Below are 25,579 nucleotides of genomic sequence, written 5' to 3'. Positions count from 1 at the left end.
GTATCTCCAAGAGAAGAGCTGCCTGGAGCCTAATCTGATGCCAACACTTGGCCTTGATTAGGAGAGTGATTCCATCAAAAACGATGGGTGGCTCACGTTAGGGTACTCTCACGATAGTGCACTCACACGACAGTGCACTCAGGGTTGTGAGCTTGAGGCAAAGCCTCAACACTCACCACAACCTGCTGCTCAGCCTGATGGACATCTGGGTTGTGGCCAGCACATATTCACATGTTGCTCAGCATCAAGTAGACATTCCTGGAACCAACCAGAACAGTTTGGAACAACTGCATTCTGGACCCAAATTGCACAAATGAAAACATAAACATAAATCTCAGGTCAAGCCTGAACCATACTTTTGAACAGCTTGGACAGTAACTCCTTACATTCACCCTATTTAATGATCTTTCCCTAAGCATCCCCAAGGGAATCTCTTTGTTGGGGGAAGTGGTGAAGAATCCAGACCTGGAGGAAGGTGTTCCTCACATCTAGACATCCCAGTGTTCTTTGTGCCCCCAGGATCCTGTGGAACAGTGACATATTTGATTCCTCCGTTAAGCTAAGAACAGTTTTCTTAGAAAAAAAGAATGACTCACTCCAAAACGTACAATAGAAAACGGAAAATCCAGCCACAAGCAGGCTTGTCCACAAGAAGGCAGTGTAATAAAACTTAGTTGACTGCCTCCCAACCATTCTGTTAATTTTCATTGCTACTAATTGGGAACTTTATTGTGTATGCTGCTCACAGTGGACACGCAATAACAAGCCCTACATGCTTAAGAAGCATTTATGGAAGAAACACCTAGGAACAACTCTCATCCATTAACTTAATTTGTCTGCATGCAAAATCATATTCCCAGCAGAGACTCCCTTGCCAGGTCCTAAAATATCAGTGGACCCACGGAGCTGAGGGTGAGAGTCAGAGCTTGGTGAGGCTCATGAAGATCACCAGGATATGTCACAACCGGTGGGGAGGGAGCGGGGCTGTGACTTCTGCGTTGACCCCTTTCAGAGCAGTTCTTCCCTTGTGATGTCCTGGAACCCAGACTGGGACTACTGGGAAAGTGGTCATTTAGTGGAGAAATTTGCCCTTTACTTAATTCACTTAATTATTCTGAGGGTCCTACACGTAGAATTTGAAATACTTGAATGCTTTCATTCTCTAGTCTTTTGGTTTTCTTATCCCATTCATTATCCATCTGTGAGACCGAAAATACTTTAGGACGAAGTTGCTGGGGGCAATAACATGAGTACTGTTGTGGACCAAGACTTGTCTAGGACATTATCTATTTCAAACCATGTTCTAATTCTTCTCACTTGACTCCTTCGCTATCCCTCATTTACAACAAACATGGGAGATGCGCGTGCAAGAATCTCTTTCCTCTGTAAGGAATTGGGGATACAGAGGCAAGGTCAGCACCCAAGGTGTGTGGGAAGGTCACAGACCTGGGACTACACCTTGGACCTCAGGCCTCCACCTCAGCACACCATGTGCCAACCTTTTCCCGTCAATCGTCTCACTACTGGAGTGTGAAAGACATCCTTTTCATGTCCCTAGTGATTCTGGGGAAATCTCTCTGAAGATCTGCAATCTGATGCCCCAAGACAGCGGGATCTATACCTGCATAGCAACAAATGACCACGGCACCACATCGACGTCTGCCACAGTCAAAGTGCAAGGTACAGTCTGTTACTCAAACATTTATCTGTTTTTTAATATTTATTTTTTAATTGTATCAAAATACACACAGCATAAAACTTATCATCTTAACCATTTTGGGGCATCCGGTTCAGTAGTGTTAAGGACGTTCACATTGTTGTGCAACCACCACCGCAGCCCATCTCCAGAGCTCTTCTCATCTTGCAAAACTGAAACTCTCTCCATTGAACAACTCCCCATTCCTCCCTCCCCACCCCCACCCGCTGGCAACCACCATTCTGCTTTGTGTCTCTGTAATTTGTGTTAGTCTGACGTTTTAAGTAGACATGACAAGAGCTCCATGAGACCTGGGGAAGGAAAGGTCCATTGTGAAAATTCCAAAAGAAAGTTCTAACAAATAGGAAGAGAAAAAATCTTTGCTAAGAGCTGTCCGTGCCCTACCGTACACCTCTTGCATGGTTCCCTGACCAAGTTTTTATTTTTTAATTTTTTAAATTTTAATTGCGTTCATAAGAATTAACATCAATGTGAGATTTCAGTTGTACATCATTTCTTGACTGTCACCACATGAGAGCTCCCCTTCACTCCTTGTGCCCACCACCCCACCCCACGCCCCCTGGTAACCACTGAACTGTTTCCTTGTCCATGTGTTTGTTTATATTCCGCATATGAGTGAAATCATCTGGTTTTTGTCTTTCTCAGACTGGCTTATTTCACTTAGCATAATTCCCTCCAGGTCCATCCATGTTGTTGCAAATGGGATAAATTTGTCTTTTTTCTGGCTGAGTAGTATCCCATTGTATATATACACCACATCTTCTTTATCCAGTCATCAGTCAATGGGCACTTGCGTTCCTTCCATGTCTTGGCTATCGTGAATAGTGCTGCAACGAACACAGGGGTACATATGTTACTTTGGATTGTTGATTTCAAGTTGTTTGGGTAGATACCCAGCAGTGGGATAGCCAGGTCATGTAGTAGTTCTATTTTTAGTTTTTTGAGGAATCTCCATACTGTTTTCCACAGTCGCTGCACCAGTTTGCATTCCCACCAGGAGTGGATGAGGGTGCCCTTCTCTCCACACCCTCTCCAACATTTCTTATTTTTAGTCAGTGATTACAGCCATTTTAACAGGCATAAGGTGGTATCCTAGTGTAGTTTTGATTTGCATTTCCCTGATGATTAGTGATGGTAAACATCTTTTCATGTGTTTATTGGCCATCTGTATATCTTCTTCAGAAAAATGTCTGTTCATATCCTCTGCCCATTTTTTGTTCAGGTTGTTTGTTTTTTTATTGTTCAGCTGCGTGAGTTCCTTATGTATCATGGGGATTAACCACTTGTCAGATATGTGATTTGCAAACGTTTTCTCCCAGTTGGTGGGTTGTCTCTTTGTTTTGATTCTGGTTTCTTTTGCCTTGCAGAAGCTCTTTAGTCTGATGAACTCCCACTTGTTTAGTTTTTTTTTTGTTTCCCTTGTCTGAGAAGACATGATATTCAAAAAGATCCTTTTTTGTTCAATGTCAAAGAGTATACTACGTATATTTCAGGAGTTTTATGGTTTCAGGTCTTACCTTCAAGTCTTTGATCCATTTAAAGTTTATGTTTGTGTATGGTGTGAATAATGGTCTACCTTCATTCTTTTGCATGTGGCTGTCCAGTTTTCCCAACACCATTTATTGAAGAGACTATCCTTTCTCTGTTGTATGTTCTTGGCACCTTTGTCAAAGATTAGCTGTCCGTAGATGTGTGGTTTTGTTTCTAGGCTTTCAGTTCTGTTCCCATGATCTGTGTGCCTGTTTTTGTACCAGTACCATGCTGTTTTGATCACTATGGCTTTGTAGTATATTTTGGAGTCATTCCCTGACCAAGTTTTATCTCCTGCATGCAGTATTTAGCCCAAGGAAGAACTTCTGACAGCAAGGTGTGTCTCCCAAGTCTCCCTCAGGCCTGGAGGGATGTATGTCACTGGGTGGAGAAGGTCATAGGGAAACATTGAGACACAGCTTAGGTAACATTTCCTGGGAGACATAGGACCTTGGTGTAAAATGCCAAGTTCTGCAGAAATAGCAGTTGACCCTAATTTCTTCCCCTGCAGGTGTTCCAGCGGCCCCTAACCGCCCCATCGCCCAGGAGAGAAGCTGCACGTCCGTGATTCTCCGCTGGCTGCCCCCCTCCAGCACGGGAAACTGCACCATTTCTGGCTACACCGTGGAGTACAGAGAGGAAGGTGGGCCGTCTCCACCAGCTCTTCCCTTTCTGCCTTCTCTTCCTCGTGAGGGCGTCCTTCAGAGTCATAAAACTATTGGCCTCTGTGCCTTTCATCAGCTGCTCCTTCTTGCATCTTCCAACTCAGCACCAAGCCTTCAGGGCCATACCACAGCTGCCTTCTGATCTCAAACACGGGGCAGCCATTTTCACCAAAATGATGATGCCCCGTGGCTGGTTTCCAAATGCCTTCCCATGCACTCCCCTACTTAACAAGCCCACTCACCCAGACAGGGACAGTCAGGCACGTTGTACAAGTGATGAGGCGAAGGCTTAGAGAAAGTCAAGGAACACGAGGCTATGGGGGCCAGCCTGGTGGCGCAATGGTTTAGTTTGCACGTTCCACTTCGCTGGCCCAGGGTTCACTGGTTCAGATCCCAGGTGCAGACATGGCAGCACTTGGCAAGCCATGCTGTGTCAGGCATCATGCATATAAAGTGGAGGAAGATGGGCACGGATGTTAGCTCAGGGCCAGTCTTCCTCAGCAAAAAGAGGAGGATTAGCAGATGTTAGCTCAGGGCTAATCTTCCTCAAAAAAACCCCCCAAAACAACAAACAAACAAAATTCATAAAAACAAAAGGAACACGAGGCTGGAGTTAGAAGAGGCGGAGCTGACTCTAGAACCCAGGTCTCTGGTTTGCTAATTTGTGACCTTTCTGCCAGAGTAATAACTAGGGCAGCATGAGCAGAGCTTTACCACCACCCTCCCCCCAGGGTAAAATCTAGAGATCATGAGATATATATGTATGTATGTACATATGGATTATGCCTTCTTTGAATTGTTCCATTTTAACATTTGTTGGGTTTGCTTGCTAAGAGTGCACACAGTTCTTCAGCAGCTAGAAACACCTGAGCCTGACACCTAGAATCAAGAAGAATTAGGTAAAACCGGAAGCTGCCAGGCGGCTCCAGTTGTTAACAACAGTCTCTGAACCACACAATGAATCACACAACTGGACTGAAGGCAGCTGCTGGCACCCGGCACCAAAATCATTCGTTCTACTTGACTTTCCATTACTCGTACTATTTTGTTTAAAGATTTTATTTTCCTTTTTCTCCCCAAAGCCCCCTGGTACATAGTTGTATATTTTCAGTTGTGGGTCCTTCTAGTTGTGGCATGTGGGATGCTGCCTCAGCATGGCCTGATGAGCGGTGCCATGTCTGGGCTTAGGATCCGAACCGATGAAACCCTGGGCTGCCGAAGAGGAGTGCGCGAACTTAACCACTCGGCCATGGGGCCGGCCCCTACTCTTATTATTTTAACTTTTCGTTCTTCTATGAAACAGCCCCCATGAACTTATAAAGCACTTTATTTCTGCATCTTTCTCAAGCTGTCACTCCTGTGTCTCCCAACTCAGCACGACAGTCTTAAATCTGAGCTGAGAGACACATTTCACCAAGTTCGGATTTACCTCAACGTTACTCAGTTCCTGGTTCATCTTACGAACGCAGTTCTCTTGGGAAAGTTGTTTAATCTTTCTGAGCCTCGGTTTCTTCATCTGTCAAGTGAGATTCGTGGGCCTGACCTCCTCGGGGTTCTGTGGGTTGAAGTGAGAAAGTTAATGAGAGAAGCAGGTGGAGACGCCTTCTGCAGGGTTTTCCATGTATGTAGTGCTCATACATGATCATTTCGACCTTGTTTTCATTTCAGAGTGTGTATTTTCTCTCATTTTATTTTTAACTTCTAGTAGTTTTCTGGCCTTATTAAAATTTGCACATGTTCCTGTGTGAACTGTGTGATGTGTGTCTTTTCACTCACACGTGCACCTGTGGAAATGAACGGAATCTGTAGGCCGTCTGCTCCCACCTCCCTCATGACATGTTCAGTCGTTTAGGAAACTGAACCCGAACCTGCCACGGTTGGCGGACTGGCTTTCAGAGGCCGACGCAGTGACCACAACACTCCCTTTAATGGGAAGTGTGGATTTTCCTTTCTTTGTTCGCTGAAGGTCTTTGAAACAATGTCCCTCAGGCTCTTTCTCCTTCCCTCTCTCGGAAACCGTGCACAGGTTCCCAGGCCTGGCAGCAGTCGGTAGCCTCAACCTTGGACACTTACCTTGTCATTGAAGACCTCAGTCCCGGGAGTCCTTACCAGTTCAGAGTCAGTGCCAGTAACCCGTGGGGGATCAGCCTCCCCAGCGAGCCCTCGGAGTTTGTGCGACTTCCGGAGTATGGTGAGTGCCAGCCGTGCCCAAGACCCCAGGGGGGAAGCAGGGCACCAGGCCCGCTGTCACACACTCTCTGGCACTGGCCGCTCGTTGGGATGTCAGGCCACCGTGCAAGAGTTGACCTGGATTTGCTCTGCGGCTTCAGTCAAGTAACATTTCAGAGGCCCGATGAAGAGTGTTTCCATAAAGGATCATTTCAGGTGTCTTGGAGCAAAAGTTAGATCTGCCACCCATGTCTGCCGGGTTCCCAGGCACCCATGTGTGTCTCCAGGAGCTGACAGGGGCAGGCAGAAGGCATGAGTCAATGGATGCTCTCTGCCCCTCTTCTGAGACAGGAACAGCAAGCCTGCCCTTCCCTGGGAATCGCTCCCAGGCATTAGTGTACAGGAGGAACAGCCCCATTCACCAATTTAAAGTGGGGAGAGGAAAGCAGTGGATGAAGGATTTGAATCAAAATGAATATTTGATGGTTTCCCCACCCCGAGCCCTCCCAGAATGTCTTTTCTTAACATTAAACATTTTTATGTAGATGTGTTGAATAATTAACTAAGATACACAGATAAGCAGCTACACAGGAGTATTTGACAAAGGTGGTTCTTATTTTGCCCCCTCTTCACTATCTCACCAAGCCACCTTGGTCCCAGGGGGGCAGGAGGACACCTGTGAGCCTGAAGATATCCCCAAGTCGTGAGGTTTTCGGCAGTGCCTGGGAGTGGACTGCGTGTGATGGGCGGTGAGAGGGGGTCACTGGACTTAAAAGGCAATGAACCTTTGTCCCTCAGGGTTAAAGGAACCCCAGAGTCTCCAGAGGAGCTTCAGAAACCGTCTAGGGCCTCAGGCTACAGCTGTCCCCCGAGTCAATCCGGAAATGCTCCCCAGCCCCGTCTCCACCCCTGCCTGGCTCAGCTCCCTCCTGATGGCTTTGCTCCTGTGGGCCTGTGACTCACTGGGAAACTTGGCCCTGGGTCTCTGCTTCCTCAGAGCTCAGGATGGATCAGGCACCTTGAGCCTCAGCTGCTTGTGCTCTGGGCAGCTGAGGTGATCAGCATCAGAAGAGCCCTTCCTCTCCTCTGGAGCATGAACTAAATTCAGACAACATAAACAGATATTGGTGTACATGCTTGTGTGCGTATGTGTAAATCATTGCAGAGAATTAACATGCCACACCAGGTGACACTGCCAAAGACTCTAGCCAGGCATCTATTTTGGGTCAAGCTGAATCATTCAGTAGTCCCGATGAGCTCACTAATGCCTGAGCACAGTGGGTGAGAAAGAGCAGTTTTTAGAATGTTTGGAGCACATCCTTTCCTTTTCTCCTTGGTCTTGGAACTCTGCCCCATCCTCTCTGCTGCCTCCTCCCTCCAGCCCCGATTCCAGTGTCTTTTTGAGGCTTCCAAGTGTTTTTCTCTCTCACTTTTAATTTTTTCTACCAAATGTCTATTTTAAAATACCCGGAAGTTACTTTCCGGACTGTCCTGAGTTTTCCCTTTGTTTACGTAGGTGGGGCAGGGAGTCTGACTCCGTCACGTCAGTTTCCCCGTGGATGAAATTTTTAAAAATAACATTTCAGAGAATCGTGGCATTTTCCCACCGAGTTAGGCTCCATATTTAGTCATGAGAATTGCTTTGGGGCGATGCTGGAGCTTTGCTGTTAACCTTTTCTTTCTTTCTTACATGACATCCTCAATATCGTGAAGACGCTGCTGCCGATGGGGCCACCATTTCTTGGAAGGAAAATTTCGATTCAGCTTATACTGAGCTGAATGAAATTGGAAGGTAATGACCCCATTTTCTCTTCCTTCCTTCGTGAACACTTAACATCCCCTCAGAATAATGGCTTGCTTTTGTTGTTGTCCCTTTACTAGGTGCATTCTCTCCATAGTAAGGAACAGCTAGAATATTTATGTATATTTTCTATTGTTCTTTATCCAACTTCTTAAGTTGGAGGCTTCACTCATCAACTCTCAGACTTTCTTCTTTTCTGATATAAGAATCTAAGGCTCAACCTTTTCTTCAAAGTACAATTTTAGCTACATCTCCTGAGTTCTTATATGTGGCATTTTCATGATCATTTACTTCTAAATATTTTTCTTTCAACTATGAGTTTTTTTCTCTGAACCAGTTGTAATAGAAATATTTTAAAATTTCCAAATGTCCGAGATTTTAAGAAATTATCTTCTTGTTACTGATTTCTACCTCAATTGCACTGTGGTTGGAGAACTTGGTCCATATGATGCTGATTCCTTGATTTTTGTTAGGACTCGCTTTATGAGTAGGGCATGGTCATTTTTCATAAAACGTTCCATGTGTTCCTGAGATGAATATGTAATCACCAGTTGTTGGGTCCAGGTCTCATATATGTCCATATGTCAAGCACATTGTTTTATGGATATTTCTAGTCCAATATCCCCCTTCACACACACATGCACACACCTCCCTCTCTCTCTTTTTTTTCAGTATTTTGGTTAGAAAAGTATGTCCTCAAAAATACAAAGGATAAAAATATGACTTTTAACAGAATAATGAAAAATATCTGTCACCTGTCCCACAAAATAGTTGATGGAAGGGAACAGAGGGGGTCGATGCCCGTGCATCAAGGGTCTCCAGGTGGTCCAGGCAAGAGAACGCAGGTAGATCTTTTTCTTTTTTTTTTTTTTAATTGAGTTATTGATAGGTTACAATCTTGTGAAATTTCAGTTGTACATTAATGTTTGTCAGTCATGTTGTAGGTGCACCACTTCACCCTTTGTGCCCACCCCCCACCCCACCTTTCCCCTGGTATCCACTAAACTGTTCTTGGTCCATAGTTTTAAATTCCTCATATGAGTGGAGTCATACACAGATTATCTTTCTCTCGCTGGCTTATTTCACTTAACATAATTCTCTCAAGGTCCATCCATGTTATTGCAAATGGAATGATTTTGTTCTGTTTTGCAGCTGAGTAGTATTCCATTGTATATATGTACCACATCTTCTTTATCCATTCGTCTGTTGCTGGACACTTAGGTTGCTTCCACGTCTTGGCTATTGTAAACAGTGCTGCAATAAACATTGGGGTGCACAGGACTTTTGGGATTGCTGACTTCAAGCTCTTTGGATAAATAGAGAACGCCGGTAGATCTTACAAGCCACCCACCCACCCTGGACCTATACATTAAAGAACAGCCACTCACAATGGGCTATTAGCATCCTCTCCATCTCTGATTGATGTCTCTCAATGAAGCATAAATTTCCTAAGTGGAGTAATTGTGACAGAGGCTCTGAAGAAAGCCAAAATGTTCCTTATTCCTGTTTCTTAGGCAGAGTCGAAATGTAATTCACTGCCTTTCATTACAGAACCTTTCATCAAAAACCAACTTTAGGGGCTGGCTGAGTGGTACAGCGGTTAAGTTTGCGTGCTCCCCTTTGGCAGCCCAGGGTTCACAGGTTTGGATCCTGGGCGTGGATGCACGCACCACTTATCAAGGCATGCTGCTGCAGGTGTCCCACTTGTAAAATAGAGGAATATGGGCACAGATGTTAGCTCAGGGCCAATCTTCCTCAGCAAAAACCACAAACTTTAGCTCTCTTTTCCTCTCTTCTTTGTCTAGCCAAAGAGAAAAAAAAAGGCCAATGGAAATTTATGCAGTGATAATCATGATGATGCTTATTAAGTATCTATAGTGTTACGGATACTATGCAGATATTACACAAAAGTTATTTAATCTGATCCCTACAGCACTGTGAGGTAGTGTTTAAGCAGATTTCCAGTAAAGGAAACTCAAGCTCAGGGGGGTTACATAACTTTCTCGAGGTCCCACAACTAGTAAGTGTAGCCTGGATTCAACTCCTGGGCCACCTGACTCTGGGCCTGAGCTTCTTTGACTAGCATGTGTTGTTTCTCATCACAGTAATTTTTGTCAAAAATAGCCCTAGTCATTGAAATCTAGTTTGCTCCATTATATTAAAATTTGTGAAGCTAGATACGATTCCAATAATGAGCAAATCAGATCCCCACCTGGTTCTAAATGAGACTGGTTCCATCACCCAGACACCTGTTAATCACTCCCCAACACCTGCTTTTGCTATTGATAGCCATAGGCTAAGGGATGTTTCACCTAGAAGAGATGGACGTTTCGATATTTCTCAGGGGGGAAATCAGTATTCTGATCTGTTCAAAGCAATCAATGGTTTTTTTAAAATCTCATCTGAAGGGACTGGCCCTGGGGCCTAGGGGTGAAGTTCGGCACATTCACTTTGGCAGCCTGGGTTCAGTTCCTCGGTGTGGACCTGCACCACTTGTTGGCAGCCATGCTATCACGGTGACCAACATATAAAATAGAGGAAGATTGGCATAAATGTCAGCTCAGGGCGAATCTTCCTCAGCAAAAAAATAAATAAATAAAGTAAAATCTCGCCTCCAACAACCTGAAGCTTTTCCTGTCTCCTAAGAAGAGGCCTCATGTTTTCAGAAAATCCTTTAAAAATGCTGTAGGGTAACAGAATGGAAATAAAACACATAGATGCTTAGATGAGACACATGAAAGATATCTGAGCCAGGGTCACAGAAGTGAGTCAACTTTCTCCAGCACACCTAAACCTAGAATTCTAGGCCTATGTGACTATCTTGGTAAGACTCGCTCTCTAGTAATTACATATTATAAAAACCATGGTACCAAAAAAATATCTTCACTCCTGTAGCCCATGATAGAAGCAAAGACCACATGAGCATAGCATATTTAGCCAGAAATAAACTAGACAGGCACCATTTCGGGGTAAAGAAGTCAGGGAGCCGTCCCCTGGGAATGCTGACTGCTTACCTGTGCAGGATCCAGCAAGGTAGCAGGACCAGGCCTCCAGGTAAGGATGATGGGTGAAGACATCCATCTATTCTCACTCCCTCCTGACGCCACACTCAATCTACAGAAAAGGAATTTTTTTAAAGTAGGCACATAAACCTAAGGACATTGGAAGAATAGACAACAGCAATCAAGTAGGAAAAGCAGAAAAAGAGGTGAAAGAGTGACAAACGACCTAGGAGGCCTGCACAAACTCAATCCAAGTCAGTGGTGGTGTCCAGGCAGAGCCAGGATCGCTTTTGCAGCAGGATTCTCCAAAGGCTCAGGTAAGGGCAGCAACCAAGTTCCTCTGGCAATAGGTGCAAAGAGGATGCTGACGTTGGAAGGATTGGCCGAACTCTGTGAGAGAAGAAGTTGTGGCTTCAGGTCTGCCGGCTTCAGACAGCAGGATGATCCTCCTTCCCTGTCCAGACAGCAGGATGATCGTCCTTCCCTGTCCAGGAAAAGGCTGGAGGTCTAATTTCTGGAAAGGGTAGAACAGAGTGTTTCTGTCCTTGGGGACGCCAGTGCCGCTGAGAGCAGTGGACCCGTACTCCAAACTGGGTCAGTATGATAATAACAAGTGCTAGATATCAAGCACCCAGCTCTCTTATCCACCGGCCTCCGGAGTGGACAGTGAGGGCTTCGCCTCCAGGCAGAAAGGAAGAGGATCTTTCTCAGGGAAGCTGACGAGCCCAAGAGGACAGACTTAAAGATGCTGAGTTTGGAGCTTTCCCAGCTCAACAGTTCAGTCAGATCACCCCACAGTGAAGGTCAAGCTGACAGGCTGCCCCACACTGAGCTCCCAAAGAGCTTCTTAGGCCCCAGCTTGTAAAACGAGCCAAATGCAGGTGCTGGCCACGATGGGGTAAGGCCACGGTAGCCTTTCTCTCCCATGGATTACAAGCAGAATCCCAGGACAAAATACAAAAAGCAACTTCCTGAGGATTCTGAGAAGTAAATAGCAGAGACTGGGGAGGGAAGTCCAAACTTGAAGAAAGACGAGACAGTGGCAGTGAGCTTTCTGTTTGTTCGTTTTCTCCTCTTCTCCCAGCTTTGACCCAGGAGTGGGTGAAATCAGGGAACTGTAGCATGTACAGACAGCAAAAACTCCAAGAAGAACCCATCCTTCTGGCCAAACGACAGGGAAAGGGGGTCCCTCGGAGCAGAAGAGAGCAGGAATTTCCTGTTTTTTCCTCTCTTCTTTCTGTCACGGCTTTACCCCAAGGCCATTCATGCAGAACTGCATGACGGTGCAGGAGGCTGAAACTGAGGGAAGCCCATCTTTCTGGCCAAGGAACCACAAAATAAGCCCAAGGGAACCAAAGAATGTGGGGGAAATCTCAGTGAGGGGAGAGCTGAAGAAAGGGAGGCCCTAATTCTGTGTACAAAACAACACAAATCCTGGGCCACTTTCAAGCTGTGTCTATTTAGAACACACAAACAAGCATAGCACGACTTTGAGAACTGAACTAGGACATAAACCACTGCTCAGTCAGCCTGCAGTACCTTCCTAGACGCAGACTAATCTTTGAGTGATGCTCATAAAGGACACTCTTTTGTTTTGGTGAGGAAGATTGGCCCTAAGCCAATATCTGTGCCAATCCTCCTGTTTTTGCTTGAGGAAGATTGTCCTTGAGCTAACATCTGTGCCAGTCCTCCTCTACCCTGCATGTGGGACACCATCACAACACAGCTCAATGAGTGTTGTGCAGGTCCACACCCAGGATTCGAACTCACAAACCCCAAGCCGCCAAAGCAGAGCATGCAAACTTAACCACTATGCTACTAAGCCCGCCTGGGACACGCTTGTCAGAAATGAAGAACGAATTCTATCACAAAAAGGAACAATATTCCTAGTTTACTAAAGGTTCAACTGTGAATAGCACTGATATAATTGCAATAATGTAAACACTGAATATGGATTTTAGTATAATTATGTTGGGAGAATGGGGGATGGGAAAGGTGGTTATGTGGTGGAGACAGAGGGAGGAAAGAGACTAAAATCCCATCTTCCAGAGTGGGATGGCAACAGATAATAACAAAAACTAAAACTCAAGAAGTAGCCACATAAAACATACTACATTTAGAGACATAGAAGTAAATACCTAAATAGTCACCTAAAATATATTAAACTGCCTTGAGGGGAGGAAAAATCGGAGTGGCTGGAAGGATGGGATAGTCATGCGTTGCTTAACAATGGAATATGTTCTGAGAAATGGGTGATTAGGGGATTCCGTCACTGTGCGAACATCATGGAGTGCACTTACACAAACCCAGGTGGTACAGCCTACTACACACCCAGCCCACATGGTTCTAATCTTATGGGACCACTGTCGTATATGTGATCTGTTGTTGACTGAAACGTTGTTATGTGGCGCACGACTGTACTATTGTTTTTGACAACAAACCTTACTAGAACTAATTGACTTTTTAAACCATAGGATGCATAACTTTGAGAAACACAAAATTAAGAAAAAAAAATTAAGTTAGCAGTACCTAGACATGGCCACTAAGTTCAGGAGATCTATCCTCAGCACTCAGATGTTCTGATGCATCCGTAGTCCTCAGGAAGGGGTCACTTATGATAACCGAACTCACAAGAGAGTGCTATCAAAAACCAGAATGGCAATTTATGATGATAATTTAAAACAGAACTGCTGGTTTGACCAAGGACTTGTTCACTATACCAAGAATGATGTCTGGTATATAAAAGGCATTCAATTAATATTTGTCTAATACTTTTCTTGATTAACACATTCTCTTCTTTTGGGAAAATCTATAGTGGAAAAAAAGTATTATTATTAGAAATTTGCCTTGTGAGCGTGGAGGTAGGTCCAGGAGTCGGTTGGACAATCTTAGTGGTGGCCATGGTGTCTGATGCATCCATTTCTGCCAGAGGATGGACTGCTCTTCAGACCATTTGTTCCTGTGCTCATGGGCTAGTGCACCTCATGGATGGGCCTTGGATGGCCCTGCCTTGTCACCTCTTTGACCCTCTCTTTCTCTGCTTCCTTGCTGACCAGTTCTCCTTCTATTTCACTCTCTTAACTTCCTTCCACAGGACTATGGCTGGGTCTGGGAACCATTCTGTCTCTTTTAGATGTGGTTACTTTTGTTAGATGTGAAAACAGCATGGTAGTTCTATATTTTAAAATGTCCTTGGCAATTAGAGATGCAAACTGAAGTATTTATCAGTGAAATAACATGATAACTGGATTTTGCTTAAAATACTCGAGAAAAAAAGAAAGGCATGTGGCAGGAAAGGAATAGATGAAATAAGGTTGGCAAAATGTTGATAATTATTGAAGCAGGCCACTGGGTGCCTAGGAAATCTAATATACTAGTCTCTCTACTTTTGTATATATTAGAAATTTTTCGTAATAAAAAGATAATAAATACAAAGTAAAATGAAAAATTGCCTCTGAAAAATGTTTTTGAAATTATCATAGAGCAGAATTCCACCTTCTTTTACATTGTTACTGTTGTTATTGTTGCATTTTATAGAAATATGCTTTGTTTAGAAAAGAAAACTAAACCTGTGGTTGATGTTCAAAAAGACAGAGAAATATATTGACGAAAAAATGTTATGTGTTAGTTTTTCACATCTCAAAAATCCCTAAAATGGTAAGGAAGGAAAAATGGTTTTTCTGAATGACAACATTATAATTGCAAATACGGGAGAGCAGGATTCCTAGTAAAGTGTTGCTGTCTGACCACTTCTGATAAACCTTTTCACATCCTTGAATAAAATGGTACCTCATTGTCGAAAACCTTGGCAAAACACTGTCTCCCTTTTGTTTTCCAGAGGCCGTTTCTCCATAGTAAAGAAGTGCATTCACAAAGCTACCCGCAAAGACGTCGCCGTGAAATTCGTCAGCAAAAAGATGAAGAAAAAAGAGCAGGCTGCCCACGAGGCTGCCCTGCTCCAGCACCTGCAGCACCCCCAGTACATCACTCTGCATGATACCTACGAGTCCCCCACATCCTACATCCTGATTTTGGAACTGTGAGTCCAGGGGTCATCTCTCCAAGGTGGTCCCCAGCTGTTTGGATTACTTATTGTCCACAACTGATGGACACAGTGTCTTATAGTTTACGAGGTGTTGTATGTCACATGCACTCTCTCCTCCATTGTTCAAAAATGTTATTCTCATTTTATAGATTAGAAAATCAAAAAATAAGGGAGATCACTAAAACTACCTCCTTAAAACTAGGAAATGGAGAAGCTGAGACTTGAACCCACGTCTTTCTCACTCCAACTTTCCTTTTCTTTCTATTATGGTCTCTTGGACTGGGCAGGAGTTTAGGGAAAGCTTATTGACAGTGGGGTTATTGTCACAGGAGAGCTGAAATGAAAGAGAGCAGTTTGTGCATCAACCCACTGCCATAGCGTCCCCAGTCTACCACCCAATAAATGCCTCCTAGGGTGGAACCTTACCTTCAGAACATTGCACTCATTCCAGATTATCTAGGGACTCGGGCAACCATATACCTAGGGCCACATACTTGACCCCAGACTTCAGCAATAAAGTCACATTCTCCCTACTACTTCCAAAGCCAAGATCATTCTCTGTGGTTCAGAGAGATCTTGCAGAGGCCAAAGAGAACAGAGTCTTTTCCAAAGTACTGAGCCTTCACAGAAATGTTATCAATCGGTGCTGATGGGGCCCTGAACCTGAAGAGCAGACAGACATTTGCACCGAAGACCAATGCCTTATATGGCTCTGGATGAACTGATGTTTGGGAGAGAAGACCTCCATTTACAGCTTTTCAACTGTCATGCTGTCTTGCTCTTGTGTGCTTGTTAGTTGAGGTGTCTGTATAGGGCCCTGTGAAGCAGTAACTTATAAATTTATTTATGATGAAAGAAAGAAAACCAAAACACAAATATTTTTGGCTACATTTTGTAATTGATTGAAAAGAAACAAGAGGAGACAAAACCAACACTGGTAATATTTGTAATTCTTTTGTGATGCTTAACTTTATATAGCTGTGTAGTAGCTGGTAGATTGTCACTCTGGATTTAACAAATACTCTTGTAAACAGCCTTTCAGAGCCTAACCTGTTTGTTGGGAGCTTCCTAACTCAAAAGCAATAGTCTGTTTGACTGTGAACTATCTTTGTCTGCAAGTGACAACATGTTATACTTCAGTTCCAAGAAGAGATATTGTCACTTGCGTACCTTGGTGGTACAGCAGACCCAGAACCTTTGCCCCATCAGATTGCTGATTACCATCCCAAGGGAAGGTGTTGACTACCAGACTGCCACAGTGCAATGGGAAGGAGCCGGGCTTGGAAGGAGGAACCTAGGCTCTGATCCCAGCTCTGAGACTTGGGCAGTGTAGTTAGCTTCCTGGGCCTCAGCGTACTCACCTGGGAAGTCTGAAGAATTATTTCTGCTTCTCAAGATGTTGCAAGGATTAAATTAGATGAATACTGGATTGGATTAGCTTATCAAACAGTTACTGAGCAGTCACTGTACACCAGCCACTGTGTAGACCTTGGCCAGGGTGGGAAGAACAAAGATGGAAAGATAGAGTTCTCGCCCTGGAGGAGTTGTAAGCCTCATGAGGAAGACCAGTAGATAAAGGAGTGAGTTCAGTCTAGCATGGTAAGTGCATACGCGGGAGAGGGCTGCTGTGAGAAGATGGGAAGGTTCTTGGCTGGACTCGAGGTTCAGGGAAGATTTGTGGAGAGGCAGTGCCTGAGCTGAAGCCGGTGCTCAATCTTGGTTTTGCCATGACTGTGGGTCCCCCTTGGGCAGCCATCCAAATCGCTGATAGGGCTTTTACTACCAGGCAACTGAGGTTCTGCTCCCCTAGTGTAGGGTGGGGCCTGGGCATCTGCATTATCCATGAACTGTAAGAGTGAACTTGGTGGCTAAGATGTTCTGGTCTCAGAGCAGCGCTCCTGTGATGTTCTCCCTGAAGCACTCCCAGGAGACCAGGGGATGCATCTACCGAGCCCAGTCCTACTCCATGCCACGCTCACCACTCCCACCCCACCCTGGAGGGTCAGAGGGCAAAGGAGGTCTTCGCTGGTCCTAGCCTTTGCTCCTGTCAAGGAAAGCAGGAGAAGAGACCAGTGGGAAGGAAAAAGCTGGAGAAGAGAATGGAAACTTGTCCAGCGGGTTTCAGCTGTGCTAGAAAGTGTTTACTCACTTTGGCTCAAGCTCCTCTGCCTGGGCATTTCCTGGGGATGTGCCTCTCACAGCTCAATGTTCCTTAGAGAATAACTGCCTGACGTGTGGTCACTCCTTGCTAAAGAGGGCACAGGGTACCTGAAAATAGTTGTCATTTATAGAGCACTTCCTATTGCTACCATTTATGCTTCAGTACTCATTGTCTCACTTGATCCTTGCACAATCCTCATAATGAAGGTGTTATGATTGTTGTTATTATTCTCATTTTAAAGATGAAGAAACTAAAACACAGAGAGTTTGAATGACTTGCTCCAAGCCCCCAGCCTGTAAGTGGCAGAACCAGGATTCAAGTCTGTATCTGGCTGGCTCCTCATACACTGTTTTCACTCACAGTTTTTAAGATTGGAAAGTTGCGCAAAAGGCAGAGGATTCAAAAGGGGTCAGGAATGCCAGGGACAAACTTTGCCTACTTTCCATTTTCCCCAATTAAAAATTCACAAATAAAAGCAATTTGCAAAACCTATGTGGGGTTGCTCGCAGCCACCAGGTTCTGGTTCATTAGAATATTGCCAAGATCTCTCTCTCTCTGTGAAGACTTTCTCTATTTTGCAATCTAACCCCTTAAAAGGGTGTCAGACCCTTTTCCTTGTGAGCAATTTTAAAAGCTAACAAAACAGAATGTGTCTTAAGTTCACACAAATTTCTTCCCTGAAGCATATGGCCTTTGTTATTTATTGATTGACTGATTGATTGGTTGAAGTTCTGAGCGTTATTCTAACTTTGGGCTCTAACTAAAATATGCATGTGTGCAACATTGATCTTCACTTATCATAGGGGATGGGATAGGTCTTAGTGATCCTACAGCTCTATATATGCATTAGTTTTCTGTTTCTTTACAAATGTTTTCCTTTGCCTCTTCCTCCCTACTTTCAGGATGGACGATGGCCGGCTCTTAGACTACCTTATGAATCATGATGAGCTGATGGAAGAAAAAGTAGCTTTCTACATCCGGGACATCATGGAGGCTCTGCAGTACCTTCACAACTGCAGGGTTGCACATTTGGACATAAAGGTAAGAAGAAATAGCAACCCTCGCAGGGAAATGGTTAAGTCCCACCTGCCAGTCGTTACCCTTGAGGGATGGAAATTCCCATGTATTTTATTTACTTAGAGGAGACTCCTTATGAATACTCCACAGAAACTAGGTTGTTACACGGTTTAATTGTGTTGTTTGTGAATTAATGAGAACACAGCAGAGTCACAATGACATGTGAGTGGAGAAGGTAGGGAAGCTTTAACGACTTCGTCTAACTTTATCGAAGGAAGCCAATAAATGTCACCTTCTTTTTCACGGTGCTCAAAAAGAAGCTCCTATTGTCCAAAATGAATAATTTATTCTTGATTCAATGCAGGAGTAAGGAGTAGTTAAGAAAAGATGATTTTCAATGTCAAACAACTTCTCTGAAGTACCACCCACACTTAGAGCTTAGTTTCTTTGAAGCCTGCTATGCACTTTGCATAGGGAATGTCCCACACACCATAGGCTTTATCAAAGAATAGCAAAGTGGCCTAGAACCAGTGGAGTCCTCCTGGTGGTGAAAACAGAGATCTGAACTTGCCTTCTCTTCTCCCTGCCTCCCTGGATCTCCGCAGCCTGAAAACCTGCTCATTGACCTACGGATTCCAGTGCCTCGAGTGAAGCTCATCGACTTGGAGGATGCTGTCCAGATCTCAGGTCACTTCCACATCCACCACCTGTTGGGGAACCCCGAGTTTGCTGCCCCAGAAGTGATCCAAGGCATCCCTGTGTCCCTGGGCACAGATATCTGGAGCATCGGGGTTCTGACATATGTCATGCTGAGTGGGGTCTCCCCCTTCTTGGATGAGAGCAAAGAGGAAACGTGTATCAACGTGTGCAGGGTGGACTTCAGCTTCCCCCATGAATACTTCTGTGGCGTGAGCAATGCCGCCAGAGATTTCATCAACGTGATCTTACAGGAAGACTTTCGAAGGCGGCCCACGGCGGCCACCTGCCTGCAGCATCCATGGCTGCAGCCCCACAATGGCAGCTACTCCAAGATCCCCCTGGATACCTCCCGCCTGGCGTGCTTCATAGAACGCCGCAAGCATCAGAATGACGTGCGACCTATTCCCAATGTCAAGAGCTACATTGTCAACCGGGTAAACCAAGGGACGTAGCCATCTCCTGGCCCTTGAGGTTTCACATGGAAGTGCAGTGTGAACCAAAGCAAGACTGAATGTGTCTGTAAATAACTTGGTTAATTATTTCGCTCCATGTGGTTCTCTGGATTGAGAGATGTACCTCTTCAACCTCGTCAGTGGTTATTCAGGGTCTGAGCAGGAGTAAAATCACCCTAAAGCCAGGGGCTTTCCAGAAGGCCATTCAGAAGACAGAAAGATGCAAAGAGTCACTGAAAGTATTAAAAAAGGGGCAAGGATAACAAGAATATTCGCTGTTATAAAACGTTAATTGGGCATTCCAAAATGAGTGGTTTCCTGGGCAAAACTTAAGCTCACTGTAATGAGTATAAAAGGTTTCTGCCTTTGTTGAAATTTTAATCAAAAACTTGTATTTAATAGAGATGTCATGTATGTCAACTCTTCTGGTTTAGATTACTTAGATATAGTTTCTTAATAGGATACAAATACAGTAAAATATATCCCATTCAGGTTTCAGAGTTTTATAATATAGAGATATATATGAAATCAATCGTAAGTAACTTTGAGTGCTCCAGTTAAGACAGTAGTTTATTTACCGAAGCATTACATTGTTTTGACTAAGCACAATTAGATGACAAGTTTTTTAGAGCATTTTATAAATCTTGTATAGAAATCTTTTACCAGAACCTGTGCATTCAGAGAAAGCAATGTTACCCTTTTGCAATCTGTGAACGAGAAGATTTTTCTCTTGGCCACAGGCATTTGACAACATAGGTTCTGTATATGAAATGCTACCCCCAAATTCATTGGCAGCTCAGAGTTCATCTGGCAGGAAAGCCTGCCAGGAAATCAGTCCAAACACAGTAAGAGTTGTGGGGCTATTTTTATGTCTACACTTGGTTTGAAACAGGTTATGAATCTAACAGGTTCATACAAAAGGGCAAATCAAAACCTTTCCTATAGTTCCTACGAACAACGTCACAACACTTTCTGGTGTCTCCTACAGCTGTGGGGTGCAGTCCTCAGAAAGTTGGCCTGCTTTGTTTCTACCCCCTTATGGAAGCTAAGGGATACTTACCAAAAGGAGGCAGCCATATAGGCCCTTTAAAGGCCTGGTCCCCAGTCCTTTTTGAAGCCATGGAATAGAATCTGATGTATCATCCTGACAGCACCTTGAGTTTTAGCTGCGATTGCAATACCTATCAGCACTCAGCCGCCGACATTTCCCTGGACTGAAAAGACTGATTGCACTTAGAGGCCAACACTGCTGTCTGGTGTATATTCTCCGTGCAAGATGATTACGAACTGCCCTTTCTTCTGCTGGTGGGAAAAAAAATTAAACCTGGGCATTTCATGGTTTTTCTTTCTGTCTTGTTTTTTTTTTCTTTTTGTCTTCTTTTTATTTTTGTAGATGATCCACCCTTTGTTTTCTAGAATTTGAAAATTGCTGTTATACAAATCATATTTTGAAAATATAACTCAAGTGTTTGTCCGAATCAGGTTTAAGGGCATTGCTTCTCTCCTATAATAGGATTGAGAAGATTAAAATCACGCAGCACAGAGGTGCAATCAGAGAGTTTATGAAGGATTAATGGAACTACAAACATATCTAAATGAAAAAGAATGGTGGAAACTAAGCCTGAACTTTAAAATATAAGAACGCTTATTCCCACAGTGGAAATGTGAATTGAATATTCTCATCATTCTTTTCCATTGGTTTCAAAGTCAACTTCCTCATCCACCCTCCACCTCATCCCATCCAAGATTATAGATTAATAAACTAGTAGAAAGGACAAGCAATAAGACTAGATAGCACTTCATATTTCAGGATTAACCAAATAGATGGAAAATGACTCCAACTGTATCTGTTCCTGGGTCATCAAGGCTCCCTTTCTCAGAGCTCTCTCTTGACTAGCCCTCCATATTGATCATTGAAACCCATGTGTATATACAAATACTATATGATACAATATTTCAAAATTTAAAACATATATACTAAAAACTCTTTTAGTAAACATGTCTTCATTATGACATACAGCATAAAAGAAGAAAGCCTGGTCCATAGGGCTTGTCATAGGATAGATTGCAGGTGCTGAGGATTCCAAATATCCATAAAGCACGCGTGGCAAGTTCTGTTCCATCCATTGTGGAGAACAGAGCCCCCTGCTGAATCATGTTGAGTTTTTATGACCATCTAGGAGACATGCTGAGCTTCTGCTTGAGAAGGATGGGGCCTAGGGCAATGGGGCACAGGTTGCACAGGAGAGCATTAATGAAATCTTGTTGTGGGGAGGGTGTTGGACAGAATGTTAGAGCCCAAGCTTTGATATCAGCTTTTCTATCAGAGTTGAGATGGTCCAGATGTGAAGTAGTGTGGAATTCCCCCAATACACATGTTGGGGAAGTGAGGAGACAGGAAAGGAGTGACGTAGAAATGAAAAGCAGTATGATTTTGTTAATTGGAGCCAAAGTACAATCATTAGAATAGAATGAATTTAATAAAGGCCCCAAGAGAAAGGGTGTATATTTCATATAGTTTGATAACTGGAGAAAACTAACAGGTGGTCCCCTGTCTGCAAAGCTCCTGGTCCCTCCCAACAGGGATGAGATAGCTGTCCTGGTTCAAGAATTCTCCATAGCAAGTTGGAAATAACAAGGAATCCCAGAAGACAGGGCTGGGAAATGTACTTGAGTTGCTCTGTGGGCAACTGTGGTGAGGCCCGAAGGAGTAGGACCCACTTTCATATACCCGTTTTGGCGGAGAGATTGATTACTTTGTGGTAAAGAAGAGAGGAGAGAAAAGAAAATGGTCCATTTCTACTATAATTATGGTAGTTCTTGAAATCAAAACTTAACTAGGAATTAGTGAGAGTAAGCTTCCAGTTGAAATGGGAAAAATAAATATTGGTTAAAGTCACATTTTTCTTGGGTGGCTCATAGTCATTAAATGGGGTTTGGAGGTGTTTTGGGTTTTGTCTTGTAAGGGTGGGATGCAGACAGGAGGAAAAGATCAGGGACAACCCATAATAATTTTGAAAAGGTATAATGACTTACTGCATCTTTTACATTTGTTTCAAATTAAATAGATTTGTAGCCACTTACAGCTGAATGTGGGAAAAACTTTAAGAACAAAATTGTCACGGTGGAGGTGTCCTTCGGGTCTCTCACGGCTACACACACTCTTGGGAGAGTGGAGGAAGCAGAGGAAAAGCTGGATTCACCGCTTTGTGGTTCACAAAGGCTTTATAAATAGTAGTGCCTTTTAGAGGGGAGGATGGGAGATAAAGAAGTTCATTGTATTTAGATTAACTGATAGTGCAGCATTTTCTCTTTATTTTAAACTATCTTTTAAGTGAAAACATCTGAATATGGGGGAGCCTAGGAATTCTTGAGTTTCAACCTCAGCTATTCCTGATTCGTCCTTTCTTACAGAAAGTGTTTTTTCTGCCCCAAATGTCCCCATTGTTAAAATGGGAGTTGTGGAGAAGGAGGGGAGGACATTAATCTCATAGGAATGTTGGAAAAACACCTTTGTTGGGATGTCTAGAAAACACTTTGATTCTTTTAAAGTGCTACACACTGCCAGTGCGAAGAATTTTATTGATGGTGACTTTGAACATTCCAGGTTTTCAATATTCATGTCTTTAGATACTATTTGTAAACTCACGGGATTAAATTCTTTAAACTGATTTTAATTGGAAGTACTAGCTGCTCTTTGTCTAGATGTTATTTGGTCTTAGCCTGTAATTTCAATCATTTAAAAGCTTGTCTACAGAAAAAGGGTAGGAGAGCTGATGCAGCTTATATTAATAAACTGTTTTCTCCAGTGTATCTTACGGCAGACGCAAAGAGTAAGATGCCCCCAAAGCAACTGCCATTCTCCCTTCTCAAGCTTTATGCTTTGGAAAAATTGACAGAGAAAAACCCAAACAGCCACTCTCCTCACTGGGAGGGCAGAAGTGAGAATAAAATATTTTCTGATATCACAACTCATTTCTTTAGAGTCTCACAGGCCTCTATTATAAGAGGCAAATTAAATGCACAGGTAAAAAATTGAACTGTTGGTTTTTGGAGGGAAAATCTTGGATCCTTTTTTTAGATAATTAGGTGTTTCAGGAGTTGCATATTTGCTGTCCTATCGTCTCTATGATTTAGTGCCTGTGACTTAGTCATTACCTTTTTTCTTGCCTATGGTGGAAGAGCATGGACATTTAGATTTGTGAGAAGACGAGGGAGAAAACATGTTTTAAACTATCTAATGGTTATTTCCGTGTATTAAGTAAAGCTTTGTCCCATGCATTTGCTAGAGGTGGAGCTATTTCAAACACAAGGGGTTTCTGGAATAGGGCAAAAGTGCAGACTCACCACTTCCTTGTTCAGTTTTGAGAAATGTGGGCCTTATTCCTTTCTCTCCTGGGTAGCATGGCTATGAAGTCTGAGTTGGGCAAACACAGTATTTGACTTATTTACATTATGGTTTTTCTTAACTATTTAAGCTTTAGGGTGCATTTGGAAATGAATGATTAAAGCTGGGGTGGTGTTAGCAAAGATAAGGTTTACACATACTCCACTAAGACAAGCGAAGCTACCATGTTAATATTTCTTTTCTAAAATCTACAAGGCTCTGAGTTGTTTCATTAATTCTAGAGGGTTAAAAAGGGCTGAAATTTGTCCACAGCACTAGAGGTTTTTAATAGAAAATATTATTCATGTGAGAAATCTATACAGACATATAACACAGAAATATCACAGGCCATATTTTCTATGAAAGGCATTTCTTCCTCATTTTCAGTATATGGAGAAGTTAGAGGAGAGGAAAAAGCAATTACTTTAAGACAAATTTTCATCTTTAAGGGACATTTAATAGAAAGCCTGAAATTCATACTCATAGGCTATTGTGCTTTCCTGTCAGCCTGTTTGCTGGGAGATTCTAAAATGGGGTCAGGTTTGGTTTTATTCAAATGATCAAGATTAACTGTTTCTTCAGATAACTGTTATTTCAGATAGTGAGGACAGCTGAGAAAAGGGAAGGTGGTGGGGGAAAAGGGCAAATAATTCTTGGAGTCCCAACTCCTGAGGCTTAATTGAAACAAGCTAATTTGCCAGCCCAGGAACAGCTAACATGAGTTCCACCAATGCCTGACTTCTATCAAGAAACGTACCACATCCTGGAGTATTATGGAGACTGTTACCACGATCTCAAAGACTGTGGTTATGAATCTGAAATGAACAAAACATGCATCTTCTCTTACTAACTGAAGCCATATCTGTCATCTCTGTGTTTGATTTTTTTGACCCTGGTGCTTTTTACTTCTGTTTCTGCCAAACTTCAGCCTACTCTACGGGGAAGGTGAGTAAAACTAGTAGTTAGGACAAATGTGAAGACTGAAAAACTGGAGTCTTCAGAATGAGATCGTAGTCAGATAACAGTAGTGATCAAAGTGCAAACTGTTGGAAAATATGGATATATGTACATCTGTACATGTATATAGTGTATAATACGTATGTATATGTTATTGCTCATATGCAGAAATCTATCCATGTGAAGACAGCCCAGGTGGGTCAGTTTTTCTATTGGAAAACCATTTAGGGACATTCAAAACCATTAGGGCTGATGGGCAGAGTTAGTTTCACTCATCTGGGAATTATTTGTTCCCTTTTGAAGTCCACAAAGCCAAAAACAAAGCCTGAAACATAATGGGGCCATTATTTTAGTTATTCTGTTTACCTGAAGTCTTTATATTCATATCTTTATAGTTGAATTATTAATAGTTGGTTTGCAAACTGCATTGGCACCTTTTGGTTTTGAGCGATCCCTTCCCCACCAAGTATTTTGAGAGTTTGGGGTGGGCTTCTCTGGCCATTCAGATAAAGGGCCTTATCCATAAATGGACAGGTTTCCCCATAGGGACCATTACACATATACATAGAAGTACATGCTTCCATCAGGCTTGTAACAATTGATTTAAAATCACTCCACAGTATTGATAAATAGCTCTATATTTTCAAGGTGCAGAAGAATTCCACAGCCTTAATTATTTCAGTGTCTTGCTGGTCTGCCTTAAGTGTATCTTCTGGGTTTTTGGTTGTCTTATTATTTTTAAATTTTTCTGCAGTTGTTCATTTTGTATGCACACAATGTCGTTTTGTAAAGGTAGTTGTAAATATTTTATTTGTAAGTCAAAATCATTCATGTGTAATGTTGTAAAGTGATGACCTGCTGTCTTGTTATTATTACTACAGTAAATGTTATGAGTTATGGATGCAACTTCAAAATGTACATCTCACAAGTTATGCATTCCTATAAATATACTATACTCAAGATATTTCTGGTAGTCT

General features: G+C 43.1%; 1 protein-coding gene across 24 annotated transcripts in view; it reads left to right on the top strand.

Annotated features, from left to right (window-relative positions):
• The window catches only part of KALRN (kalirin RhoGEF kinase), a 635,442-nt gene extending 609,876 nt beyond the window's left edge, over positions 1 to 25,566 (top strand). For all 24 annotated transcript variants that reach the window (XM_070583665.1, XM_070583666.1, XM_070583679.1 and 21 more), the window contains 7 exons: positions 1,559 to 1,680; positions 3,759 to 3,890; positions 5,939 to 6,103; positions 7,795 to 7,873; positions 14,723 to 14,923; positions 17,993 to 18,131; positions 18,713 to 25,566. In XM_070583665.1, the coding sequence (XP_070439766.1) occupies positions 1,559 to 1,680; positions 3,759 to 3,890; positions 5,939 to 6,103; positions 7,795 to 7,873; positions 14,723 to 14,923; positions 17,993 to 18,131; positions 18,713 to 19,258 (1,384 nt within the window). In that variant the 3' untranslated portion in view covers positions 19,259 to 25,566. The remainder of the gene's footprint in view (positions 1 to 1,558; positions 1,681 to 3,758; positions 3,891 to 5,938; positions 6,104 to 7,794; positions 7,874 to 14,722; positions 14,924 to 17,992; positions 18,132 to 18,712) is intronic.
• Positions 25,567 to 25,579: the final 13 nt, after the last annotated feature.

The sequence above is a fragment of the Equus przewalskii genome, chromosome 18 (genome assembly GCF_037783145.1).
Source record: "Equus przewalskii isolate Varuska chromosome 18, EquPr2, whole genome shotgun sequence".
NCBI lineage: Eukaryota > Metazoa > Chordata > Mammalia > Perissodactyla > Equidae > Equus > Equus przewalskii.
This window is presented reverse-complemented; position numbering and strand designations above follow the sequence as displayed.